Source organism: Tursiops truncatus, chromosome X (genome assembly GCF_011762595.2).
Source record: "Tursiops truncatus isolate mTurTru1 chromosome X, mTurTru1.mat.Y, whole genome shotgun sequence".
In the NCBI taxonomy this organism is placed as follows: Eukaryota; Metazoa; Chordata; class Mammalia; order Artiodactyla; family Delphinidae; genus Tursiops; species Tursiops truncatus.
The window spans coordinates 43297907-43321747 of NC_047055.1; the positions used below are offsets into that span (position 1 = coordinate 43297907).

General features: G+C 45.9%; 1 protein-coding gene and 1 pseudogene across 7 annotated transcripts; one reads left to right on the plus strand and one right to left on the minus strand.

Annotated features, from left to right (window-relative positions):
* The first annotated feature begins 1182 nt into the window (after positions 1-1182).
* Positions 1183-1697, plus strand: LOC117310127 (large ribosomal subunit protein uL14-like; annotated as a pseudogene).
* Positions 1698-3152: 1455 nt separating this feature from the next.
* Positions 3153-21659, minus strand: ARMCX4 (armadillo repeat containing X-linked 4). Of its 7 annotated transcripts, XR_012329373.1 has the most exons (8): positions 21235-21392; positions 20682-20758; positions 19858-19935; positions 19430-19510; positions 19063-19153; positions 9207-9393; positions 6651-6757; positions 3153-5113 (listed from the first exon to the last, which is right to left on the minus strand). XR_012329373.1 is itself a non-coding variant. In XM_073799539.1 (7 exons), exon 7 carries the CDS (start codon positions 18567-18569, stop codon positions 11592-11594), a length of 6978 nt encoding a protein of 2325 aa, XP_073655640.1. In that variant the 5' UTR covers positions 18570-18714; positions 19063-19153; positions 19430-19510; positions 19858-19935; positions 20682-20754; positions 20914-20988; positions 21235-21365; the 3' UTR covers positions 9420-11591. The 7 variants fall into 7 exon arrangements, 6 of the variants coding, with proteins under 6 accessions (XP_073655640.1, XP_073655637.1, XP_073655638.1 ...); XM_073799539.1 differs by lacking the exons at positions 3153-5113; positions 6651-6757; positions 9207-9393 and adding exons at positions 9420-18714; positions 20914-20988 and having other exon boundaries at positions 20682-20754; positions 21235-21365; XM_073799536.1 differs by lacking the exons at positions 3153-5113; positions 6651-6757; positions 9207-9393 and adding exons at positions 9420-18714; positions 20914-20988 and having other exon boundaries at positions 21235-21365.
* Between the last annotated feature and the right edge of the window lie 2182 nt (positions 21660-23841).

Below are 23841 nucleotides of genomic sequence, written 5' to 3' on the forward strand. Positions count from 1 at the left end.
ACATAAAAGAAGGTAATAGTGGAGGGATAGAGGAACAAAAAAGACATAAGACATATAGAAAACAAATAGCAAACTGGCAGATAATAATTCTACTTTATCAGTGATTGCATTAAATGTAAATAGATAAAACAATTTAAAGGCAGAGATTGGCAGAATCAATTTAAAAAATATGATCCATGAAAATATACTGTCTACAAAAGATATTCAGAATCACAGATACAAATGGGTTGTAAATAAAAAGTTAGAAAAGATGTACCATGCAAACAGTAAACAAAAGGGACCTGGAATGGTTATACTAATATCAGAAAAATTAGGCCTCAAGACAAGCATTGTTATTAGAAACAAAGAAGGGCCATTTATATTGATGAGAGGGTCAATCCATCAAGAAGATTTAACAATTGTAAACATACATGCACCTAATGATAAAACTCCAAACTACATGAAGCAAAACCAGATATAATTGAAGGGAAAATAAATATTTATACAAGGCATAACAATAATATATGATATATGCCAATTACTATGTGCCAAGTACTACTCTGAGTATTAATCTTTTAATCATCACAGCAATTCAATAAAATAGGTATTTTTATTCCCATTCTAAATATGGGGAAAGTGAGGTAGAAAGAAGAGAAGAGATTTGCCCAAGATCACATAGCTATTAAGTGACAAAACCAAGATTTGAAGCCAAGTTACCTACTGGCAGAGTTTATGTTCTTAACTACTCTTTCTCATGGCTCAGCTGTGAATAATATTTATGTAGCCATAAAATAAACATAGAATATTGATTTAGTAAAATATAGTGATGTAGGGCTTCCCTGGTGACACAGTGGTTGAGAGTCCGCCTGCCGATGCAGGGGACGCGGGTTCGTGCCCCGGTCTGGGAGGATCCCACGTGCTGCGGAGCGGCTGGGCCTGTGGCCACTGGGCCTACACATCCGGAGCCTGTGCTCCGCAGAGGGAGAGGCCGCACCCATGAGAGGCCCGCGTACCGCCTATATATATATATATATATATATATATATATATATATATATATATATATATATATATATAGTGATGTAATAACAATATAGTGGGAAACTGTGGGAGAAGTGTGTATATGGGATGGGAGGTTTAAGATAACTGAATCTTGGGCTTCCCTGGTGGTGCAGTGGTTAAGAATCCACCCGCCGTTCCTTTTTGTCCCTTTCCAGCATTTCAAGATGTCGAAGCGAGGACGTGGTTGGTCCTCTGGTGCGAGATTCCGGATTTCCTTGGGTCTTCCGGTTGGAGCCGTGATCAACTGTGCTGACAACACAGGAGCCAAAAATCTGTATATCATCTCTGTGAAGGGGATCAAGGGACGACTGAATAGACTTCCTGCTGCTGGTGTGGGTGACATGGTGATGGCCATAGTCAAGAAAGGCAAAGCAGAGCTCAGAAAGAAGGTACATCCAGCAGTGGTAATTCGACAACGAAAGTCACACTGGAGAAAAAATGGTGAAGATATTTTTTTGAAGATATTTTTGAAGATAACGCAGGGGTCATAGTAAACAATAAAGGCGAGATGAAAAGTTCTGCCATCACAGGACCAGTTGCAAAGGAATGTGCAGACTTGTGGCCCAGGATTGCATCCAATGCTGGCAGCATTGCATGATTCTTCAGTGTATTTGTAAAAGAAAAAAATGATAATAAAAATTATTTGCTCCATGTCACTCTTCTTGACACCACCTAACCCTTACCCCCTCTGTAAAATAAAACTACCCAGTGCAAAAAAAAAAAAAAAGAATCCACCTGCCAATGCAGGGGACACAGGTTCAAGCCCTGGTCCAGGAAGATCCCACATGCTGCAGAGCAGCTAAGCCCGTGTGCCACCACTATTGAACCCGCGTGCTGCAACTACTGAAACCCATGTGCCTAGAGCCCGAGCGCTGCAACTAGAGAAAGCCCGCGTGCAGCAACCAAGACCCAACTCAGCCATAAATTAATTGATTAATTTTTAAAAAAGGAATAAGATTGTCAGAGCTGCAAGGGATTAAAAAAAGATAATCTCTTCATTGCAGAAAATCATAGCTGATGTGTAAAAATTAAAAGTCAAGAAATAAAAGTATAAACAGATTATTTAGAAATATGTAGTGATACCAGAAGAAATAGTTATAAGATTTGAAAGTGATTCTCTCTGAGGAGGAGAAATGTGGGATGGGGAAGGATGAAGCAAAGTTCTGATAGATTTTTATTGTTGCTGTTATAAACCTTATGGTACTCTATAACTATAAAAATTACATTTTAAAAAACCAGGACTCCAAACGTGTACAGAAAACTTAAAGACTGTTATGGGCTGAATGTGTGTCCCCCCCAAATTCATATGTTGAAGGCCTTACCCCCAGTATGGCTGTATTTAGAGATAGGTCCTCTAAGGAAATAATTAAGGTTAAATGAGTCCATAAGGGTGGATCCCTGATCCTATAGGATTAGTGTCCTTATAAAAAGAGATATCAGAAAGCTCACTCACTCTCTCTCCACACACATGCACCAAGAAAAGGCCATATGAGGTCATAGTGAGAAAGCGGCTGTCTACAAGCCAAGAGGAAAGCTCTCACGGAAACTAAGTTTACCAGCATCTAATCTTGGACTTCCCAGGCTCCAGAACTGTGAGAAAATAAATTTCTGTTTTTCAAGCCACCCAGTCTGTGGTATTTTGTTTCAGCAGCCCAAGCAGACTAATACAGAGACATTATCCTCAATGAAATAAGCCAGTCATAGGGACATTCCTGGCAGGCCAGTGGTTAAGACTCTGCGCTTTGACTGCAAGGGGCATGGGTTTGATCCCTGCTTAGGGAACTAAGATCCCACATGCTGCGTGGCGTGGCCAAAAAAAAAAAGAAGAAGAAAGAAAGAAGCCAGTCATAAAAGGGCAAATACTGAACGACTCCACTTAAATGAGGTACCTCAAGTAATCAAATTCATAGACAGACAGTAGAATGGTGGTTGCCAGGGGGATGGGATAATGGGGAGTTATTTTTTTTAAACATCTTTATTGGAGTATAATTGCTTTACAATGTTGTTAGTTTCTGCTGTATAACAAAGTGAATCAGCTATATGTATACATATATCCCCATATCCCCTCCCTCTTGCGTCTCCCTCCTACCCTCCCTATCCCACCCCTCTATGTGGTCACAAAGCACCGAGCTGATCTCCTTGTGCAATGCAGCTGCTTCCCACTAGCTATCTATTTTACGTTTGGTAGTGTATATATGTCAGTGCTACTCTCTAACTCCATCCCACCTCACCCTTCCCCCTCCCCGTGTCCTCAAGTCCATTCTCTACGTCTGCGTCTTTATTCCTGTCCTGCCCCTAGGTTCTTCAGAATCATTTGTTTTTTGTTTTTTGTTTTTTTGTTTTTTAGATTCCATACATATGTGTTAGCACACGGTATTTGTTCTTCTCTTTCTGACTTAACTTCATTCCGTATGACAGACTCTAGGTCCATCCACCTTAATGGGGAGTTATTGTTTAACGGGTATAGAATTTCAGTTTGGGAAGATGGAAAGAGTTTTAGAGATGGATGGTGGTGATGGTTATGCAACAATGTGAATGTACTAAATGTCAATGAACTGTACACTTAAAACTGGTGAAGATGGTAAACGTTTTCTGTATTTTACCACAATTTTCTTAAAATGGAAAAAAAGAATGTATAGAGGTATGCATTGTAATATAGATCAGAAGCTGTACACTTGGTTTCAGTTCTGCATTCCTGCTTGCCAAAGTCTCACACATATAGAGCTTCCTCAGCATTCTGCTCTCAGTTTTTCAGTCTGTACCCCTTGCTGGGGCTACCTGACTCACTCCTTGGCTTCAGTTATCATCTACAATACATATCGGTAGTCAGACCTTTCTTCTGTGCTCTATATCCATACTTTTCAAATGAAAACTGAGCATCTCCACTTGAAAGTCCCAAAAGGACCTCAAATTCAAAGAATTCAAACCAGATTCATTCCCTTCCTCTCCCAATTCTACTCCTTCATGTTTGAAAAAGAGAAAGAGAAGAGAAATGTTAATACCCTTCCTCCTTCATTCCATACTCCAGACCGTACTCTTTCTCCTACACCACACTGCCTTCAGGGCCAATTAGTTCATGTGTTTCCCAGAAATAGGCCTTTTTCCCCTATAAGAAGGACTGAATTTTCATCTTCAAAAAGTGATGTTAAATTATACTTCATATGTGCATGACCCAGCAAGGCCACTGTACCCAAAACCTTAAACCAACCCCTTATCCCTGAGTATGCTATAACAACAACACTAGAGTAAGAATCTGGGGACCCGGTGCCACAGTCAGACCCAGAACTGGCTATAAGACCACTTAACTTTCCAAAACATCTAGGAATGTTATCCACTGCTATCTTAGCCTCATTGCTGCCCCTAGAACTGGGGATGAGGGCCACCCTAAACCCCATGCTTTGAAGGGTCCTGCATATCACTCACACACACACACACACACACACACACACACACACACACACACTTATTAAAGAACACAAGGGTGCCTGTGTTACATGGGATCTGGTGCTCATTGTTGGTACAGTGCAACTTATAGGCCTAAACATCTGTACTTTGACTAACACTGTTCTGGCTCCAGGAAAATGCTTCTCCACATCTGTTTCCCTGTCTCCTTTAAACAAAAGGCAACTGTGTCCAAATGCCATGAAGATTTGTGGATTGTGCCACTGCTGACATAAGAAATAGACATTATTTCAGACTAAAGGGAAGATTCTAGCAGTGAACCACTCAGGGAAGAGAAAAAAACAAGCTACCTTGTCAGAGCCTTCTTCTCAGATACATGAATGCCATAGATTTTTGCTTAACAAACTTTAATTTCCCAGTAGTGTCCATTTTCTTGTTTATATTTATTTTCTGGTTTGTGGTTCCAAAGTAATAAAAAATTAATGCAATATTTGCAACAGTTGCATATATAGGCTAAAGAATATTTCACAATATTAAACAACAGATATGACTCTTGATTTGGGGATGTATGGAGAGAGAGAAACACGCATGAATCGTTGTCACAGATTGGATCCCCAGTAAACAGATTATGAGACAAAGATTAGTATAGGAGGTTTATTGGGGAGAGCTCCTGGGATAAACATTTATGGAAGAAAAGGGAGAAAATAAACAGGAATGAAAAGAGGAAGAAATCAAATGTCAGTGCACTATCAGTAGAATGCCTCAGCATACACTGTAGGGAATTCTGAAGTTAGGATGAAACTTCAAAGCTATCTCAAGTAGGGGCAAGAGGACCAGGCCTTTATACACAGCATCAGTGAGCCATTGGATGTGGGACACTCTGAGAATAGGGTGTGATCTTGAACAAGACAATTCTCAGCTGATGAGATGCCTGAATGCGGCTGGCATCCAAGGGCTCTCTGATGGCAACATTCTTAACAACTGAAGTAATAAGGCCTTTATTGCTAAAGGGAACTCTGGGCAGGGCATTGCAGTATCCACCACAGTCCACCCTTTGTGCCTCTCAGATCTGCTTTATATAAGTTCCAGGATCAGCTCTTCCAGGGGTCTGGTAGGCCTCTCTTCCTAGGGGAAACTTAAACTATAGCCCCCAACACTGCAGCTGGTCTCAAAGCTGAAAATGACCATCCCTCTCTTCCACTATCAATTACAGATCCCAATCACTCTTAGGGTCTTGGTGGTTTGCCTGGTGGTATGATCCAGACCCTCACTCCTGATCATCATGGGTTTCTCAGGCTGGAGTTGCTGTCCTTGATGATATCCACATACCAAGCCCACCAATCTATACATAAGGCTGGGGTTTTTCCTTCTCAGTCAGCTTGTCAAAAAAGATCCCCCATGAGGCACAGGTGTAAGGAGTGTGAAAGGTGCTAGCGCAACAGTGGTGGATATCATGGAGGATCTGCTCTAGCTGATTGTGCAGGTGCTTATACCCTCCAGTCCTGCTTGTGCTTGATCCTACGTGTAAAACTTCCATCTTGTTGCTGGGCCTGCCCACACTTATATCTTGGAGGATCTGACAAAACTCAGTTCATAATGGGCAGTTCTGGTTGTATGGTCAGTTGCATGGTCATTTGATGTCCTATGACCATGTATTCCATATCTACCAGGACACAGTAGCATATCAGGAGCTGTTTTTAAAAGATATATAATTATCCACTGCATGTGGCATGACTTTGTTCCAGAATCTAAGTTCTGGTCTAAGTTGTGACCTTCCCATTGGGGCTTACCAAAAACTCCACATGGCATCTTCCACCAACACAGATATCTCTAATACCTTAGAGTCTACTGATTTCATGGTCCAAGTGGCAGGACTGCTTGAAACCATGGCCTAGACCTGCTATAAGGCCTTCTTTTGTTCTAGGCCCCACTCAAAGTTGGCAGCTTTTCGTGTTACCCAATATGTGGGTCAAAACAGTAATTCCAGATGTGAAATGTGCTGCTTCCAGAACCCAATAAAGCCTACAAGACATTGAGCTTCCTTCTTCATGAGGAAGGTGGAAAATGCAATAATTTGTACTGTACTTTTATAGGGAATCTCCTGGCATGCCCCAGACCATTCAACCCCTAAAAACTGTACTTAATGCAGCCAGCCCCTGGATCTTTGTAGGGTTTATCTCCCATCCTCAGGAGTACACATGTCTTACCAAGGCCTCCAACGTGTTACCCACTTCTTAGCCATTTGGTCCAACTAGCATGATGTCATCAACACAGTGGACTAGTGTCATATTCAGATGGTCCAGATCTCTTCATACTATACCATGACAGAGGACAGGAGAGTTAGTAGAGTCTTGAGGAAAAACTATAAATGTATACTGTTGTCATTCTATGTGAATGTGAACTTTTATGATGTTCCATTCTGATAGGGATAGGAAAAAAAATATTTTCCAAATCAGTAGCTGATTACTGTACTAGGTACCTAAGGCCATGTCATCCTGTTCTAGCAAAGACATCGTATCTGACATGGCAACTGCCCTTGTGCCACTACTTGGTCGAGTTTACAGTAGTCTACTGTCATCTACCAGACTCTGTCCACATTTTTCAGGGGTCCAAACTGATGCATTAAATGGAGATATGATGGGGACCACCTCCCAGCATTCTTTAGGTCTTTAGGTGGCACTAACTTCAGCCATCCTCTCCAAGATGCTATCTATATGTTTTCATTTACCATCTTTGCCAAGGAAGAGGACAGCAATTTCAAAGCTTCCACTTGGCCTCATCTACAAATAGCTCTGACTCCACATGCCAAGGAACCAATATGGGGCTTGTACCAACTATCATAATGTCTATTCCAATTTTATATTCAAATACCAGAAAAATAACCATTGAGTGAGTCTGTAGACCCAGTGGAGCCACTATAAACCCAACATAGACTAGGAGCTTATATAATTTCTGGTTTCCATCTGCCCCTATTCTAACAGGGGTGAGGCAAGATGATACGTTAGGTCTCTGGGTATCAATAGCAACTCACAACCAGGGTCCATCAGCCCTCAAAATGTTTGGGTATTCCTCTTTCCCCAGCACACAGTTACCTTCGTAAATGGAAGGACTGGAGGAATCAGTCCTGGGTACCCCACTCCTTCAAACAGTGCTCTCTGGATCAAAAACTGACTTAAGGCCAAAGCTGAGCAGGAGAGTGTGACTTATTGAGGCACCTTCCCTCAGACTTCTGAGTATCTTTGATTTTTTTTTGATTGTACAGATCAAATACAAATTGTTGGACGCTTATTTTCCCTAGGACAATGCGTTATATTGACCACCCACATTCTATTAACTACCTCTTAACCATCTATCTACCAGGAGGAGCACTGTGTTCTATTAACCCTCTCCAAAGCTCTCTGCAGATCAGGCCTCCCGGCCTATTACTCTGACCCTGCGGTGCATTATGGTATTTGCACCTACCTGACTTCTGACAATTGAGCACAGTTATCCTGTCTCTATTGTTTCAGTGGCATCACCATTTCTATCAGTGATCTTCATCCTATAATACCCTCCCCTACTCTGAGCCCTGGTCTGCAGAGGCAAGCCACCACTGAACTTCTCAGTGATGCTGGTAACCCTTTAACCAGTGCATTCCTTATAGCTTTAGCAAATGGTGTGCCCTTTGGGTCCTCCTCCATAACATAGTCCTCTGGAGGGCTTTCTGGCTTTATAATATATTTATTCTATTCCCACTTCCCTGAGCCTTTAATCCCTTCTCCCACCACCTGCAGTGGCAACTCTGGCCTTTATACCTCAATGTGGGCCATTGGTTTTTTTCTATTCTTTGAGGAGCCATTCTAATAGTGAGTTCACATTGATCTCCTGGGATCTTTTCCAGGATGTTAAATCCTGTATCTTGGTAGAGAACTCTCTAATCAATTAATACTCTCTTATTCAATTTTATATTCTAGCTCCCCTGATCAAGGCCCTCAGAATTCAGTCCCATGCTTACTCCCTCAGCACCTGCTAGAACATGCTGGCTAGGTCCTGCAGCTCCTTCTTGAGATATTCCCTTTCCTTCCTTATTAGGCCCAGAACACCACCAATGAAGTTATGTAACTTAACCCTAGACATAGGCCCAGTGGCCAGGATGGGAGGTGGGGGCAGATTCTGTGGGAAACACACATTATCTTACAAGGGAAAGGGCTCTGCATGTTCAAGCAAGGTGAAGCACTAACGCTTAATAGGAAGGAGTGGGACACTTCTGAACGCTCAAGGAGCTCAGGGAAATCTGAGGATATAAGACTTTTAGGGACATCAATCCAGATGTCCCTATTCCATGTGTCAGGGTCACATTCCTTCCTAACCAGGGCCCTGGTCTTGGCATAGCAGACTTGTCTTGGTTTAGATTTTAACTTTCTTTGAAGCTTGTTTCAATAAGTCCTGGGCTTGGTCCTCAGATTTCTCTCCTCTCTACCTGAAAAAGATAAGGACCTCTTTATATGCTGTGAATGAAACCCTCTGGCTTTCACACAGAGCTTAAATTGTTGACTAATTTAATTCAGCTTTTCATTATCTTTTCCTAGAGGTCCATCAAGCTGAGCAATAGCCACCCAATTTTCTGGACTTCCTTATATTTAATATACCTCACATATTTCTCAAATGCCTACCACATGGCACCAGTTAATGTATTCCCTTCCATGAATGCCATTCTAGTTCAACTCCAGTGAAAGCTCTAACTCCTCTGCTACCTGTTCCACATGTCTATCTACTCCACCTACCACAAATGATGGGGTCCTCATTGGCAGCTGGGCAGCAGATGATCCATCTCCTAAATTTCATCACAGTGTATGCTTTTCTGAACCTCTTCTTGTACCAACTGTTGTAGGATGGCTTCCTGGAGAGCAGACTCAGAGACAGGGTTCAGCATGAAGGGCTTTTATTAGGGAATGCTCTTAGGATTAAAACCTGTGAAAAGGAAAAGAAGGAAGCAGGATTGGACAGAGGGAGAAGTTAAGCTGTCCCATTTGGGGCAAGAAGGCCATGTAGATCAGTCATTGAATGTGAAGTACCCCAGAAAGGAGTTATGACCTTGGGGAAGGTGGCTTTCTAGCTGAGGCAATTCCCGATGAGGGCTGACAGCTGAGGGCTGTCTGCTGGCAGCACTCCTAGCAACTGAAATAATAAACTCTTTATTCATGAAGGAGGATTAGGGCAGCAGATTGCAGAATTCACCACAAGTATGACATCATTTTTTCCACTGGAAAGTTGGTGACCATCAAATGCTAGAATTGAGAACAGCTTTACTTTCAAAACGATTAATGAAATTTAAAATTTCAAACATTTATACTTATATTTATGGCTTTATTTAAGTAATATTTATTTTAAAATTTTATTTATATTCCAAATATTCAGACATAAATATGTGAACCTCCATTTATACTTTTGCTCTAGTGCCCTGAAATGCTATTAACAGGCCCGCTTAGCCTGAATTCATCCGTTTCCTTTTAGTAAATTATGCAAAAAGTCCTGGTTTATTATAGTTGTAGTTGCCCATCAACATTTTCAAGAGCTGCATAATGTCTCAATGTGTAGACATACCTTAATTTCTTAGCCAAGTGCCTATTTCAAGACACTTGGGTCATTCACAATTTTTCACTCTTCAAAAAGGTGCAGATGCACAGCCTTGTACAAGCTGATTATTTGATTATCTCCTAATGATAAATTTCTACAAGAGGAATTTCTGGGTCAAAGAGCATGCACATCTTGAAAGCTTCTGAAACATGTATCCAAATGGATCTTGTACCAAGTATGCTCCCACCAGTACAGTTTGAAGGTGTCCCTCCACCCACACCCTCACCATACTCTGGGTTGGAAGAGAGGTGGATCTTCTCCAGTATGGATGCCAACAGCCCTCTCAATGGTTCCATAAAGACCCTGCCCCAACCAATCTTGTAAAAGAAATCTGATAGAAGCACTAAAAATTATTATTTCTTCTATTATATTTTTTCATAATTCCAAAATAATTACTAACATATTCACTCCCATAGACACCAGAGTTGGACAAGAAAGAGGATGTTTTCCTATCAAATGCCCTCAGGACCCTACAATAAAATTGTCCCTCTCTGTATGTCCCCAGGATAGGTTCCAGCACTTCTTCATTCAAAGCAACTCTCACTTCCTTCCTCCCCTTGCCACTCCCATTGCCACCAGTGAAATTTCACGCCTTTAGCATCTATGCCTGAACTATGGTGGTAACTTCCTAAGTGGTGTTCCAATCTCCAGTGGCCAATCCTGTCCCCACTCCAACTCTGACCCATTCTGCACGCAAGTCAGTCACATAATGTTCCTTTCATCTTGTCACTCCTCTGGTCACAAAAGGCTTTCGTGTCTCCCAGAAGTGGGTAGAATATACAGACACCTCAGTTTAGAAATCAGGGATCCTCCATGAATGGGACTCACCCAACTGCCTGACTGTATTTTCCATCACTACCCTCCCCACACTTTGTACTCCAGGCAGGCCAGTCTCCTCTGTGGAGCAAAATTCCCACCTCCATGCCTTTCTTCCCGTCACTCCTCCCTCCTCCAATGCCCTTCTGCCCTGTTTTTATCCTGTCTTTCATGCCCAGCTTACTTAAGTGCCCCCTCCTCTGCAAAACTTTCCCTGAACACTGTTGCATGCAGAAGTTTCTTCTGCCTTTAAGCACTAATAGGAAACAGCTGGCTATGATCATAGGCTCTTGGGTTTTGTTAGTATCTTTTTGTTTCCATACATCTTGCCTTTCCAAATAGATCACAGATTCAAGGACAAAGACGTGTCTTTTTTTTCTGCTTAAAACACACAACTTTATTGATGACATAAAAATAAAGTCTCAAATGTATAAGCGTAAGTCCACACAAAGGACCAAAGATTACCTTACTTATGAAGAATCAGCTCAGTTTCTGCTCATGAAGCATACCAAAAATATCTCAATCCAGACAAGGTAAAAATCAACACATGTATTTTCAGTACAAAATTGAATTCATTTAGTGTTCATAAAATGGTCCAGCTAACGACCATCATAAGCAACATCACTTTAGAAATTATAATGCAATTTACAATGTGCATTACTTCCAGGCTGCAAAACCAAAATATTACTCAAATTTGTTTGGAAAATTACAACTAATCAGAGTTTACTTAATAATAGCTCAACTCTTTCTTTCACCTCAGGGTCATTGTATTCTGCTGCTAAGACTCGAAGTTTCTTGGCACATGCTTTAGGTCGTTGGAATATGAAATAAAGGGAATTTTTACTGAACTTGTCCTGGGTAAATACTTTTGCTCTTTTTTTAAAATGGTAATTTATATTTTCAAATAGTGAAAGAGCATTAAGAATATTTTCCTTTGTCTCTTTCTTGCTAAAGATATTAATCAGTGATGCTGGTGCATTGGCAATGAGCAAGTCTTTTGTCATAGATGGATTTTTAGAGAAATTTAAAAGCATTCCCAAAATATGGTCTTTAGTTTCTCCACTTCCCACAGTTAACAAACGAAGAAATTCTGAAATGTAATTTGTAACCATATGCTGATATTCACTAATAATAGTCAGGTGCTTTATCAATCTCAATCCAGCCAGCTGCACATTTGAATTCAAGGGATAGGTGATGGTGTCTTCACATACTTGGTTTAAGTATGTTTTAACCTTCCTGTGATTTTCAGCAGCCACCGAGATGTTATTCAGTGCATTTAAAGCCTTCTGCCTAACACTGGGGTAGGGATTATTGAGCAAGCCTTCAATAATTGAGATTCTACCTGCATTACGAATGACTTCATGGGAGAATGGGTAATCACGGCTGTTATACAGAGCATTATTGGCTATTTCATGAATAGAAGGATCTTCAGTCATCTCAATCATGCAAATGAGTTTTTCAAGCTCTCGTGGATCCATATTAGTTTCACGTCTACAGCGGCAGGCCCAAGGCTGAGTTTTCTCCCCAGACCTGATCTGCTTTCTGAGCTCATCTTCAGGTGGGAAGCAGGATTCATTTTGATATGGAAATTTCATTTCTGTCCAGATCATGGCTCCCGCCCATGACCTCATTCCTGCCCCAGGGACCATAGATGGATATGTGACTCTTGACTCAGCTGACTTTTTGGCTTTAGTCTTAGGTGCAGATTTGTCCTCACTTCTGTTTTCATTACTATCCCAGAAACAAGACTTTACATCGACTCCACCAGCAGCTTCAAGCTTATCCTTGGTGCTGGCCTTATCTCCAGCCCTACGCTCAAAATTGACATCTTTCTCACGCTTAGATCTGAATGCATTACTGTTCTCACTCTCAGCCCAAAACAAGGACCTTAAACTTATCTCCTCAATATCAGGGCTGGATGCTCTACTTAGCTCATCCTCATCTACATCCCCAGTCAAAGTCCAGGACCCCATGCCAGCCTCTTCCCCAACCCCAAGCCTAGACCCTGTAGTGGCTGTATCTCCATCCCAGAGCCAAGACTCCTGCCTGACCTCAGCCCCAACCCCAGCCCCAGCCTCAGCCCCCACACAGGAATCCATACAGGCAGCCTCATCAGATCTGATCCAGGACCCAATACTGTTTTCGTTCTCAGCCCCAAATCTAGAACTAATGATAGCCTCTTCCCTAACCACTGAGCTGGATTCAATACTGGCCTCATTTTTATCTCCAGGGCTAGACACAATACCAGCTTCTTCCCCTCTCCAGAACCAAGACCCTGTACTAGCCTCACTCCCAGCCCCAAACCAGGATCCTTCATTGGCCTCTGTCCCAGCACTCACCTGAGACCTTCTACTGGTCTGGTCTCCAGGCCTAGCCCAGGAACCTCCACTTTCCTGCTCTTCAGGCGCTAAGCTAGACCCTCTACTGGCCTCATTCCCAGGCTTAGACCCAGCCCAGGATTTTCCACAAGGCTGATCCCCAGTGCCAGCCCAGGAGCCTCCTCCACTGGCCTGATCCTCAAACCCAGGTTTGGAACAGCTACCAGCTTGATTCCCAGCCACAATCCAGGACGTTCCACTGGCCTGACCCCCAGTACCAACCCAGGACCCACCACTGGCCTGGTCTGCAAGCCCTGGACTAGACCCTCCCATGGCATGGTCCTGAGCACCAGACCAGAACGCTCCTCCACTGGCCTGATCCTCAAATCCGGGTTTGGAACAGCTACCAGCCTGATCCCCAGCCCCAGCCCAAGACCCTCCACTGACCTGACTCCCATTATCAGCCCAGGACCCACCACCGGACTGGTTCATGGGCCCAAGCCCAGGCCCTCCAATGGCCTGGCCACTAGTCCCACCCCAGGACCCTCCTGTATTGGCCTGACTCCCACTGTAAGCATAGAACCATCCAGTGAACTGATCCTTGAGCACTGGCCTGGATCCTCCACTGGCCTGGTCCCCAGTGCCAGCCCAGGAATCTCCAACGGACTGGTCCCTGGGCCCCAGTGTAGACCCTCCACTAGCCTGGCCTCCACTAGCCTGGCCCCCACTGTCAGCCCAAGACACTCTTCCAGATTTGGCCTGATCCTCATATCTAGGCTTTGTCTCACCACCAGCCTGATGCCCAGGTCCAACCCAGGACCCTTCATTGGCCTGGTCCACAGCCCCAACCAAGAAACCTCCACTGGCTTGGTCCCCAGAGTCAGCCCAAGACCCTCCACTGGACTGGTCCTCAGGCCCCGACCTAGTCCCTCCACCAGCCTGGCTACCAGCCCCAGCCAAAGACTCTTCTTCACTGACCTGATCCTTAAATCCAGGCTTGGACCCACCACCAAGCTGATCACCAGTCCCAGTCCAAGAACCCCCACTGGCCTGATCCACGGCCCCCACCAAGAATCCTTCACTGGCCTGGTTCCCAGTGCCAGTCCAGGACCCAACACTGGACTGGTCTGCAAGCCCTGGCCTAGACTCTCTATTGGGCTGTTCTCCAGCTGTAACCCAGGACCCACCACTGGACTCATCCACAAGCCCTAGCCCAGACCCTCCACTGGCTTGGTCTGCAGTGTCAGCCCAGGCCCTTCCACTGGACTGGTTTTCAGGCCCCAGCCCAGCTCCAGCCCAGGACACATTTTCATTGGTCTGATGCTCAAGTCTAGGCTTGGATCCACCACCAGACAAATCACTAGTCCCAACCCAGGATGCACCGCCAGACAGATCACTAGTCAGAATCCAGGACCCTCCAGTAGCCTGGTCCACAGCCACAGCCCAGTACCCAATGTTAACCACATTCCCAGCTGTAGCCTGAGCCCAGGACCCTCCATTAGCCTGAATCCCAGCCACATCCTGGGACCTTCCACTGGCCTGTGCCTCAGCCCCAGCCCAGGATGCTCCATTGGCCTGATTCTCAACCACAGTCCAGGACACTCCAATGGTCTCTCCCCCAGTCCAGGATACCCCACTGGCCTGGCCCCCAGCCCAGGAACTCTCACTGGCCTGAGCTCCAGTCCAGGGCACCACAACAGCCTGGTTGCCAGTGCCAGCCCAAGAAGCCCCACTGGCCTGGTTCTCAGCCACAGTCCAGGACCCTCCAACAGCCTTGTTCCCAGCGTCTACCCAGTAACCCCCACTGGCCTGGCCTGCAGCCCAGGACTGTTCACTGGCATGACTCCCAGCCCAGAGCCCTCCACTGGCCTGGTCCCCAGCTCCAGCCCAGGATTGAATACCAACCTCATTCTCACCCCTAGCTGCACTCCAGGATTCAACATTGGCTTCATTCTCATCATCAGCCCAGGACATGCTATTCTCCCAGTATCCATCCCTAGCCTGAAACCTAAATTTGATCCACCGCTCAGAAGCAATCCAGTCCTCAACACCAATCCCATTCCAGTAGTAGTCATGGACCTTAGGCTGAGACTTTTTGCAGGCCTGAGTGCCTGCCCCACCCTCACTCTCAGAAGTGGGCGTGGCCTTAGCCTTCGGCTTTACAGAGGCATCTCCTGTGGCTTCTGCCTCAGACTTACGCATAGCCTTGTCCTTTGCCCCAGACGAGGTCTTACTCTGGGAATGGGCTACAGACTGACGCTGGTCAGAGCCCATCGTACATGCTCCAGCCTCTACCTTAGACTCAGCAACATGATTGCCCCTAACCTTACTCCTGGCACCAAGCAAGGCCTCACCCTGGGAATTGGCCAGAGCCTGGGGTGGGGCAGAGCCTGTTGTACCTGGTCCAGTCCCTGCTTTAGACACAGCATTGGGATTGCCCTTGACCTTACTCCTGGCACCAAGCAAGGCATCACCCTGGGAACTGGCCACAGCCTGGGGCTGAGTAGAGCCTGTTGTATCTGTCTGAGGCTGGGCAGAGTCTGCTGTATCTGGCCCAGCCCCTGCCTTAGGCACAGCACTGGGATTGCCCCGGACCTTATTCTTAGTACCACACAAGGCCTCACCCAGGGAACTGGCTGCAGCCTGGGGCTGAGCAGAGCCCTTCGTATCTGTCTTAGACCCTACCTTAGACACAGCATTGGGATTGCCCCGGACCCTATTCTTAGTACCATATAAGGTCTCACCCTGGGAATTGGCTGCAGCCTGGGGCTGGGCAGAGCCCTTTGTATCTGGCCCAGACCCTACCTTAGACACAGCATTGGGATTGCCCCGGACCTTATTTCTGGCACCAGGTAAGGCTTCACCTTGAGAATTAGACTCAGCTTGGGGCTGAACAGAGCCCACTGTATCTGGCCCAGACCCTACCTTAGATACATCATTGGGATTACCCCTGACCTTATTCTTGGCACCAGGCAAGACCTCACCCTGAGAATTGGCCACTGACTGGGGCTGGACAGTGTTTGCTGTATCTGTTTGAGGCTGGGCAGAACACGTTGTATCTGGCCCAGCCCCTGCTTTAGACACAGCATTGGGATTGCCCCGGACCTTATTCTTAGTAGCAGACAAGGCTTCACCCCAGGAATTGGCCACAGCCTGGGGCTGAGCAGTGCCTGTTGTATCTGTTTGAGGCTGGGCAGAGCCCTTTGTATCTGGCCCAGCCCCCGCCTTAGACACAGCGTTGAGATTGCTCCTGACTTTAATCTTGACACCAGGCAAAGTCTCACCTTGGGAATTGGCCACAGCTTGGAGCTGGGCAGAGTTCTTTGTATCTGGTCCAGTCCCTGCTTTAGACACAGCATTAGGATTGCCCCGGATCTTATTCTTAGTACCACACAAGGCCTCACCCTGAGAATTGGCCACAGCCTGGGGCTGAGCAGAGCTTGTTGTATCTGTTTCAGGCTGGGGAGAGCCCTTTGTATCTTGCCCAGTACCTGCCTTAGACACAGTATTGGGATTGCCCCGAACTTTATTCTTGACACCAGGCAAGGCTTCCCCCTGGGTATTGGCCATAGCCTGGGGCTGTGCAGAGCTCTTCGCATGTGGCCCAGCCCCTGACTTAGACACAGCATTGGGATTGTCCTGGACCTTCTTCTTGGCACCAGGCAAGGCCTCGCCCTGGGAACTGGCCATTTCCTGAGGCTGACCACAGGCCCTTAGTTCTGCCTTAGCCCCTGCCCCAGAAATAGTATCAGGATCGCCCCTGCCATCAGTCCTGGAATCAGGGAAAATTTCAGCTTGGGCCTTGACCCCAGCTTGAGGCTGTGCACAGGTTTTCATGTCTGCTCCAACCCCTGCCTTACACTTGCCTTTGGCTTTGCCCCTAGCTTTACCTCTGGTACTAGGTAGAGCCTCAGCCTGGCTCTTAGTGGAAGTCTGAGACTGTGCCTTTGTGTCTGTCCCAGCCTCTTCTTTAGACTTGGTGTTGGCATTGCCCTGAGCCTTAATCCTGTCATCAGGCAAGGCATCAGCCTGGACATTGGCCTTAGGCTGAGGCTGTGTATAGGACTCAGTGTCTGTCCCAACCCCCACCTTAGATACGGCATTGGAATTGCCTCTACCCTTACCCCTGGCATCAGACGTAGCCTCAACCTGAGCACTGGCTACAGCTTGAGGCTGAGCGGCAGCCCTCGTGTCAGCTCCAGTCATTGCCTTAGGTGTGACATTGTTATTTCCCCTATCCTCAATCCTGGCACTAGACATTGTCTCAGCCTGTTTCTTGGTCACAGTCTGAGATTGTGTAGAAGCACTTGTACCTGCCCCAACCCCTGCCTCACACATGGCATTGGTATTAACCCCAGCATCAACCATTGCCCCAGGCACAGCCTCAGTCTTGGCTACAATCTGAGGCTGAGCAAAAGCCCTCATATCTACCACAGACCCTGCCTGAGACGCAGTTTTGCAATTCCCCTTGGCCTCAACCCCAGTACTAAGCATGTCGTCAACCTGGATCTTGGCCACAGCCTGAGACAGTGCACAGGACTTCATGTCTGCTCCAGATTCTGCCTTGGACTTGGTGTTATGATTTCCCTTAGCAACAACTGAGGTACCAGACCTGGCCTCAGACTGAGTCTTGGCCACACTCACAGTCTCTTCCAGGGCTCTCAACTTGGTCTCAGCCACACTTCCAATCTTGTTTATGGTACCCACCTTGGCCACTTCCCTGATTACTGCCAAGGCCTCATTCCGTGTCACCATCACTCTGTTCATTTCTGTCTCTTTTTCAGCCAATATACGAGTTTCTGCTTTGGTCTGGGTCATTGCTTCTTTCTTGGTCTCTGCCCTAGCACCAAGTGCCCAAGCTTTAGCCTTGGTCTGGGTCACTGCCTCTTTCTTGACTAGTCTCCCAGACTCAGAGTCAGTTTGGGTCACTGCTTCTTTCATGGCCACTTCACTGGCTTTGGCCTCAGTCAGAATCACTGCCTCTGTTATGACCACTGTTCCAACCACTGTCTTTGCCTCAGATTGGGTCTCTGTCTCTGCCTCAGCCCATGCCTTGGCTTGAGAGTTGGCTTTGATTCTGGCTGTAGCAGTGGTATTAGTCTCTACTTCAGCCCCAGCCCCACCTCCTGCTCCAGTTTCTGCTCCAGTCTTGGGCTTGGATCTAGTCTCAATCTCTGTCCCAACCATGGCTTCACACATCGCCAAGGTCTGGTTCTGTATCCCAACCACAGTCTCCATTTTGACTCTGGACCCATTTCTGGCAAGTCTCCTCACACTCTGGGCTCTTCCCTTGGTTAATCTGTAAATGCAGTAGCAAGCACCAGCCCAGATCATCAGTCCTGCGGTCACCCAGCCCACTTCCTGAACACGACCCATGTAATCACCCTTGCTGAAGACACGAACAAGGTACAGAGGGGCTCAATCAGGCTGTGAAAAGTGGGTAGTAGGTCTGCGCATAGGCCTGTGAGGGTGTTGGTCTTCAGCCACTCAAAGGCCACTACAGTTGCCACTGGAGGTGGACCTAGAAGTGGAGGAAGGAAATGCACTAAAATTTCTCTTCTAATTATGTGCATCACACAGATAGATACAGAAGGACAGGAAAGTGTAAAAATGGTGTGCTTGGTGGAAGAAAAGGATGATTAGCAAATTCTCTCTCCATCCCTTTTATTTTATCTCCTCTCCATCTTCCCCAGTGCCCAACAATTTCCCCCAAGGTACTTCCGTACACATTTCCTTATACCAAATGAACAGTGGAAAGGATGGTGGTAAGGCTGACTATGAATGGTAAAGACTGGGAAGCCCTCAGACTTCGATTTTTACTGGACCTACTCTGGTCACCACTCCCACAGGTCCCCACCCTCATACCAACCTGTAATGATCAAGGCAGTTCCCTCCTCTTTCCTTCTCTTGATTGGAGATATACCCTAAAGTAGATCTATAAACTCATGAGATCTGTGGACCTAGAGACAGACAGATAAACAGGTGGAAGTGAAGATTTTGCTCTTGTTGTGACAGATATATTATTAGCAAACTACCTCTCTATCCCCTTCAATTCGCCCCACTCCCTGTGCCAAAATAAAGGTGAAGGTGTGGGGTAAGTGAAGAGATAGTGGGAAAAGTGACTGGAAAAAGGAGAGACTGAGGATCCTCCAGACTGGACACTGGCCCTACTGGATGGGCACTGGTCTCCAGCAACCCACCTTTGATGTCTACCCAGCCAGTCCCCAGCCTCTTACCAGTCTATACTGATCAGGGATAATTTCCTTCTTGTTTCTTTGCTTCCAGTGATCTCAAACCTTTCAGACCTGTAGACCAACCTGTGGACAAGTAAACAAACAGATAGTAGAGACCAGGTCCTTCACAGAACAAACAAGCACCTTGATCCCTGACTCCAGTCCCTGCCTTGTGAGAGCACATGTCCAGTTTGCTAAAATGATCCATCCTTTCAAGTCTTCTCTCCGTCACACTCCAGCCCACCCTTACCCCAATATTTCTACTATTTCCTGCACTGAAATCAGTAGTGGGGGTAGCAACACTGTGGAAATCTGGCAGAGTGTAGGAGAGGCAGAAGAAACCTCCACTGAGAGGACCGTCTCAAGTCTCAGCCACCTCATATGCCCACCCTCTCTTGTTACCCCCAGGCACTGCCCATCTTCACACCAACCTCCACAGTCCCAGGCCAGTCTCCCAATTTCCCTTGCTTTCAGTGGTAAACAGCCCTACTGTCGCCCTATGGGAAGACCTAGGAAAAAACAGAGAAAAAAGGGAAGGTGAAACTTGAGTGCTTGTGACATCCCAGCATCTGAAACATGGGTCCCAGTACCTGCCTTACTGGATTTAGAGATCTGTTCTCTGGCAAGCAAAACCTAGGGCTTCTCCAGCACTGAAATGCGCAGGGTGGAAAGGGGAGGCAGGAAAAAGGGGAGAGACAGAGGCGAATTATTGTAAAACCACCTGTAGGATTCTAGGGCTTCTCTCAAAAGTCCATCTTTTCCTTCACCTGTGCAGACAGGTGGGAAAATCTGAAAAACTGGAAAACCAGGAGACGCATAGAGGCCCCCATATCCCATATTCTAGAATCACAGCCTACTGCCATCTACTTCTCTTTCAACCCATCTCTAGGAATCTCCAGCATAAGAGACAAGGTGTGTGTGTGGTGGAGGGAGGCTTTTGCTTCTGCAAAATCACCATCCCTGCCCCACAAAGGCTATCTCCAAAAAAAAAAAAAAAAAGTAATTCTTTGAGACAACAATTTGTATTTTCTGAGGCACAAATAAAAGCATCCCTAGAAAAGTTGCTGTCTTTATTGGTCTTCAACATACACTTTACGTTAAAAAGCCCAAGCTTGGTAAGTAAACGCAGGTTAGGGAAAGTCCACTATAGCCCCACCCTATATCCCAACCAAATAGAGGCGCCTAAGTTCCTGTCACTGAGAATATTCATAGAGCGCTTCAACTGTTCACAACGGGTGCCCGTGCCCACACTAACCTCCGCAGATCCTGTGCAGTTGTCTCCTTTCCTTCTTCCCTCGCCTTGCCGCGAACAGTGCCACCCCGAATTACTGTCTTCAGATAGGAGATAGTAAAGGCACTGAGTGCTGGGACCAGTACCCAGGACACAGATCCCAACGCTGGATTCAGGAACCCAGTTATCAAACGTCCCTCCCCACATTGCAAGACGCCACCCTCACCAACCCTGCCGTCCAGTCACTAAGGCCCACCATTTTCTCTGCAAACGCCACCGTGGCGTGTCCCTTCCACTGAAATGAGCAGGAAGCGGAGCAGGCGTGTGTGGTCTGTGATTAGATTCAGAGAGAATGGGGCATCTCAATCTCTGCATTTCCCTCTTGAGACACTCCCCCCACCATTCGCCCTGTCAAAGCTCACGGTTCCCCAGCACAGACGTAGGGAGGAGGAGGAGGGCTCGGGAGAATCTGAGCGAAGGCTCTGGGAACTTGAGCCCGCTTTGTCCGCCACCCCCCGACCAGCTCCGGGGATCCGCAGTCCGCTGCCGCCCTGGCTTCGGCGCACGGGGCCCTTACCTGCTCCGCTTCCCCCGGGCCCAATGCCAGCCCGCCGTTCGCAGGGCAGCGGGGAGCTGGTACCCACACACGAGTGACGACCGCACCGAAAGCTGCGTCGCTCTGCAGCTCCCGGTCACGTGAGGGCCCCGCGTCACCGCCTAGCTCGCCCTCCGATCCCCCCCCCCCCCCCGCAACCAGGGCCGGCGGGGAGTTCAACAGGACCCTCCCCTCCACCTCCGCGCGCAAGATCTCCCCCTCCACCCAGCTGTGCGCGAGGCCCGGTCACTCAGCTCCTTTCCCTCCAATCTGAGAGCCCACAAGTGGCATCACCTCCCTGCGGTTGGAGTTTGCCCTTCTCCTGTTACCAGGGAGGGTCTGCGTCCCCCATCCACCCTCAGGCCTTGGCTCCGGCCTTTTCGGCTGCTTCTTTGAGGACTCTCTCTTTCTCTCTTACGCTGTTAAGACTAGCGTCCCCATTGGATACGTTGCTGCACCAAAATGGGCTAGGGAAGAGGTGTCAGGAAGGGGAGCAGAGAGTGCAAGGAGAGGTTTAACTTTCTTTTTTATGTTCCTTTTTTTTCCCTTTTAACGTCACATTCATTGTTTTTGTAATGGGGAAATGGCGTCAAGCCATTTTCGTTTGACATTTACAAATTAGGTTGTAAAAATAACAAAAGACTCATCCATTTGTTGACGTTATTTTGTGCCACATTAAGAATGTTTTCGAATTGCTATAAATTATTTCACAGCTTTCAAAACAGACTGGTAATTATTAACATTTTAAATATAAAATTTTCCTGAACAAAACCAATAGGTTTTCAATGTGACCTATAAATTCATCTTTGGAAAGACCAATCTTGGCAATTTTACACAAGCGATTTACAACTTTTCGAAGTTCTGGTTGAATTTATTGATGATCTTGTGTCAGGTGTCTGAGAACTTCTTCATAGATGACTCCTGGGTGATGGAATGGAGACCCCACTCCTGATGAACCCAGCGCCTGAAAACTAGTGACTTCCCAGATTAACCTGTTTTCCACTCAAGGAGTTTTATTGGGATTTTACATACGCGTGTGATCAAATCAGTCTCATCACACCCAGGAAAGGACCAACTGTGCTATCCCACTAATGGAAATGAAGCTTAACAGGTGGATTTTCATTAGATCATGACACTGGTGAGATATCTCCACTATCTGCCATTCATGCACTGTATGTCCCCATAGCAGCTGGGACCTAACCCTAACCCTAGCAGCGGGGGCATACAGTGTTCAGCATCTTTCAGTAGAGATAGGGGGTAAGGTCTGTGGCTGACTATGGATCTGTGGGCAATACTCCTGAAATCCATGTCATTTTTCTCTCACAAAAACCAGTTTACAGGATCCCAAGCAGTCGCCAGGGGGAAGTCCCTGCCTTCTGTTACAGTTTCACTGCACCACCCATACAAACCCCTCAGAATAATCCCAGAACTCAGGGACAAAGTATGCATAACTTAGTCCCCAGACATCCAGCTGCCCCTGCTGGGGAGTCATACTCTAAATATAGACCCTTCAGGCAGCCTCTTTCTTAGGTTGAAATCTGACACCCCAGCAGGAAGCTCCCTGCCTGAGGGGCCCCTGTGTGGGGGAGGCCCCTCTAGGAGGTGAAACAGGAAGCCCAGAGTGCCTTAGACCCTTACTAATGGCTTTTCAGAACTCAATCGACTGTGACCAATTTATGTTCCTCATCAGAGGGAAACATTTAGAAATTGATTATGAAGACATTTAAAATTTTAGTAAACTTAAAAACACAAACTCATGAGGATAGGATGTCAAACAGCTTATTTGTAATAATCTAAAAACTCTTACAAATCATTAATAAAATGGTAAGCCAATAGAAAGCATGCCAAAGATGCAAATGGATTTGTTTGCAGAAAAGAAATACCAATGACGGATAAACATATGAAGAAAAGCTCAACTTCAAAGAAATGCAGATCGAAACAACTATGTGTTGCCATGTTTCATTTAGGAGTGCCAAAATTTAGAAATTTGATAATGTTATTGACTGGTTTATGGGGAAATGGGCACTCCCACGCTCTGTTGGAAGCAGATACTGTGATGCAACAGTTTTACAGAGAGCTATTTGGCAAAATCTATTATATGATAAATATAATATCCCACAAATTCTTTGACTGAGCAATTCTATTCCTAGGAGTTTAGCCAGCCTGATACTTACACAGTTTCACAAAGATTCATATACTAGGATATCTATTGCAGTGCTTGCAAAGGTTAAAACAACCGAAGCAACATAAAAAGTCCATCAATAGGGAAAACATTAAATAAATTAGGTTAAATTTATGCAATACGGCTGATAAAAAGATTTAGATCTACGTATCCTGATGGAAAGATACTTAAGGTATTTTACTGTTTGCTTATTTTCTATTAAACTATTTGTTTATTTGTAATTGCATGGAAATTCTGCAAGAATACATTCTAGTATAAGATTCAAACCCAGAAAAAGCACTAGTACAGCTTTAACACCACTGTCCTCATCAAAGCACAGTTACCTCCCCTTTTTATAAATTTTCTGTGTTAAATGCTTTTCTATACATTACACATACATGTCTTATTAAAATATATAAATGGGTCTC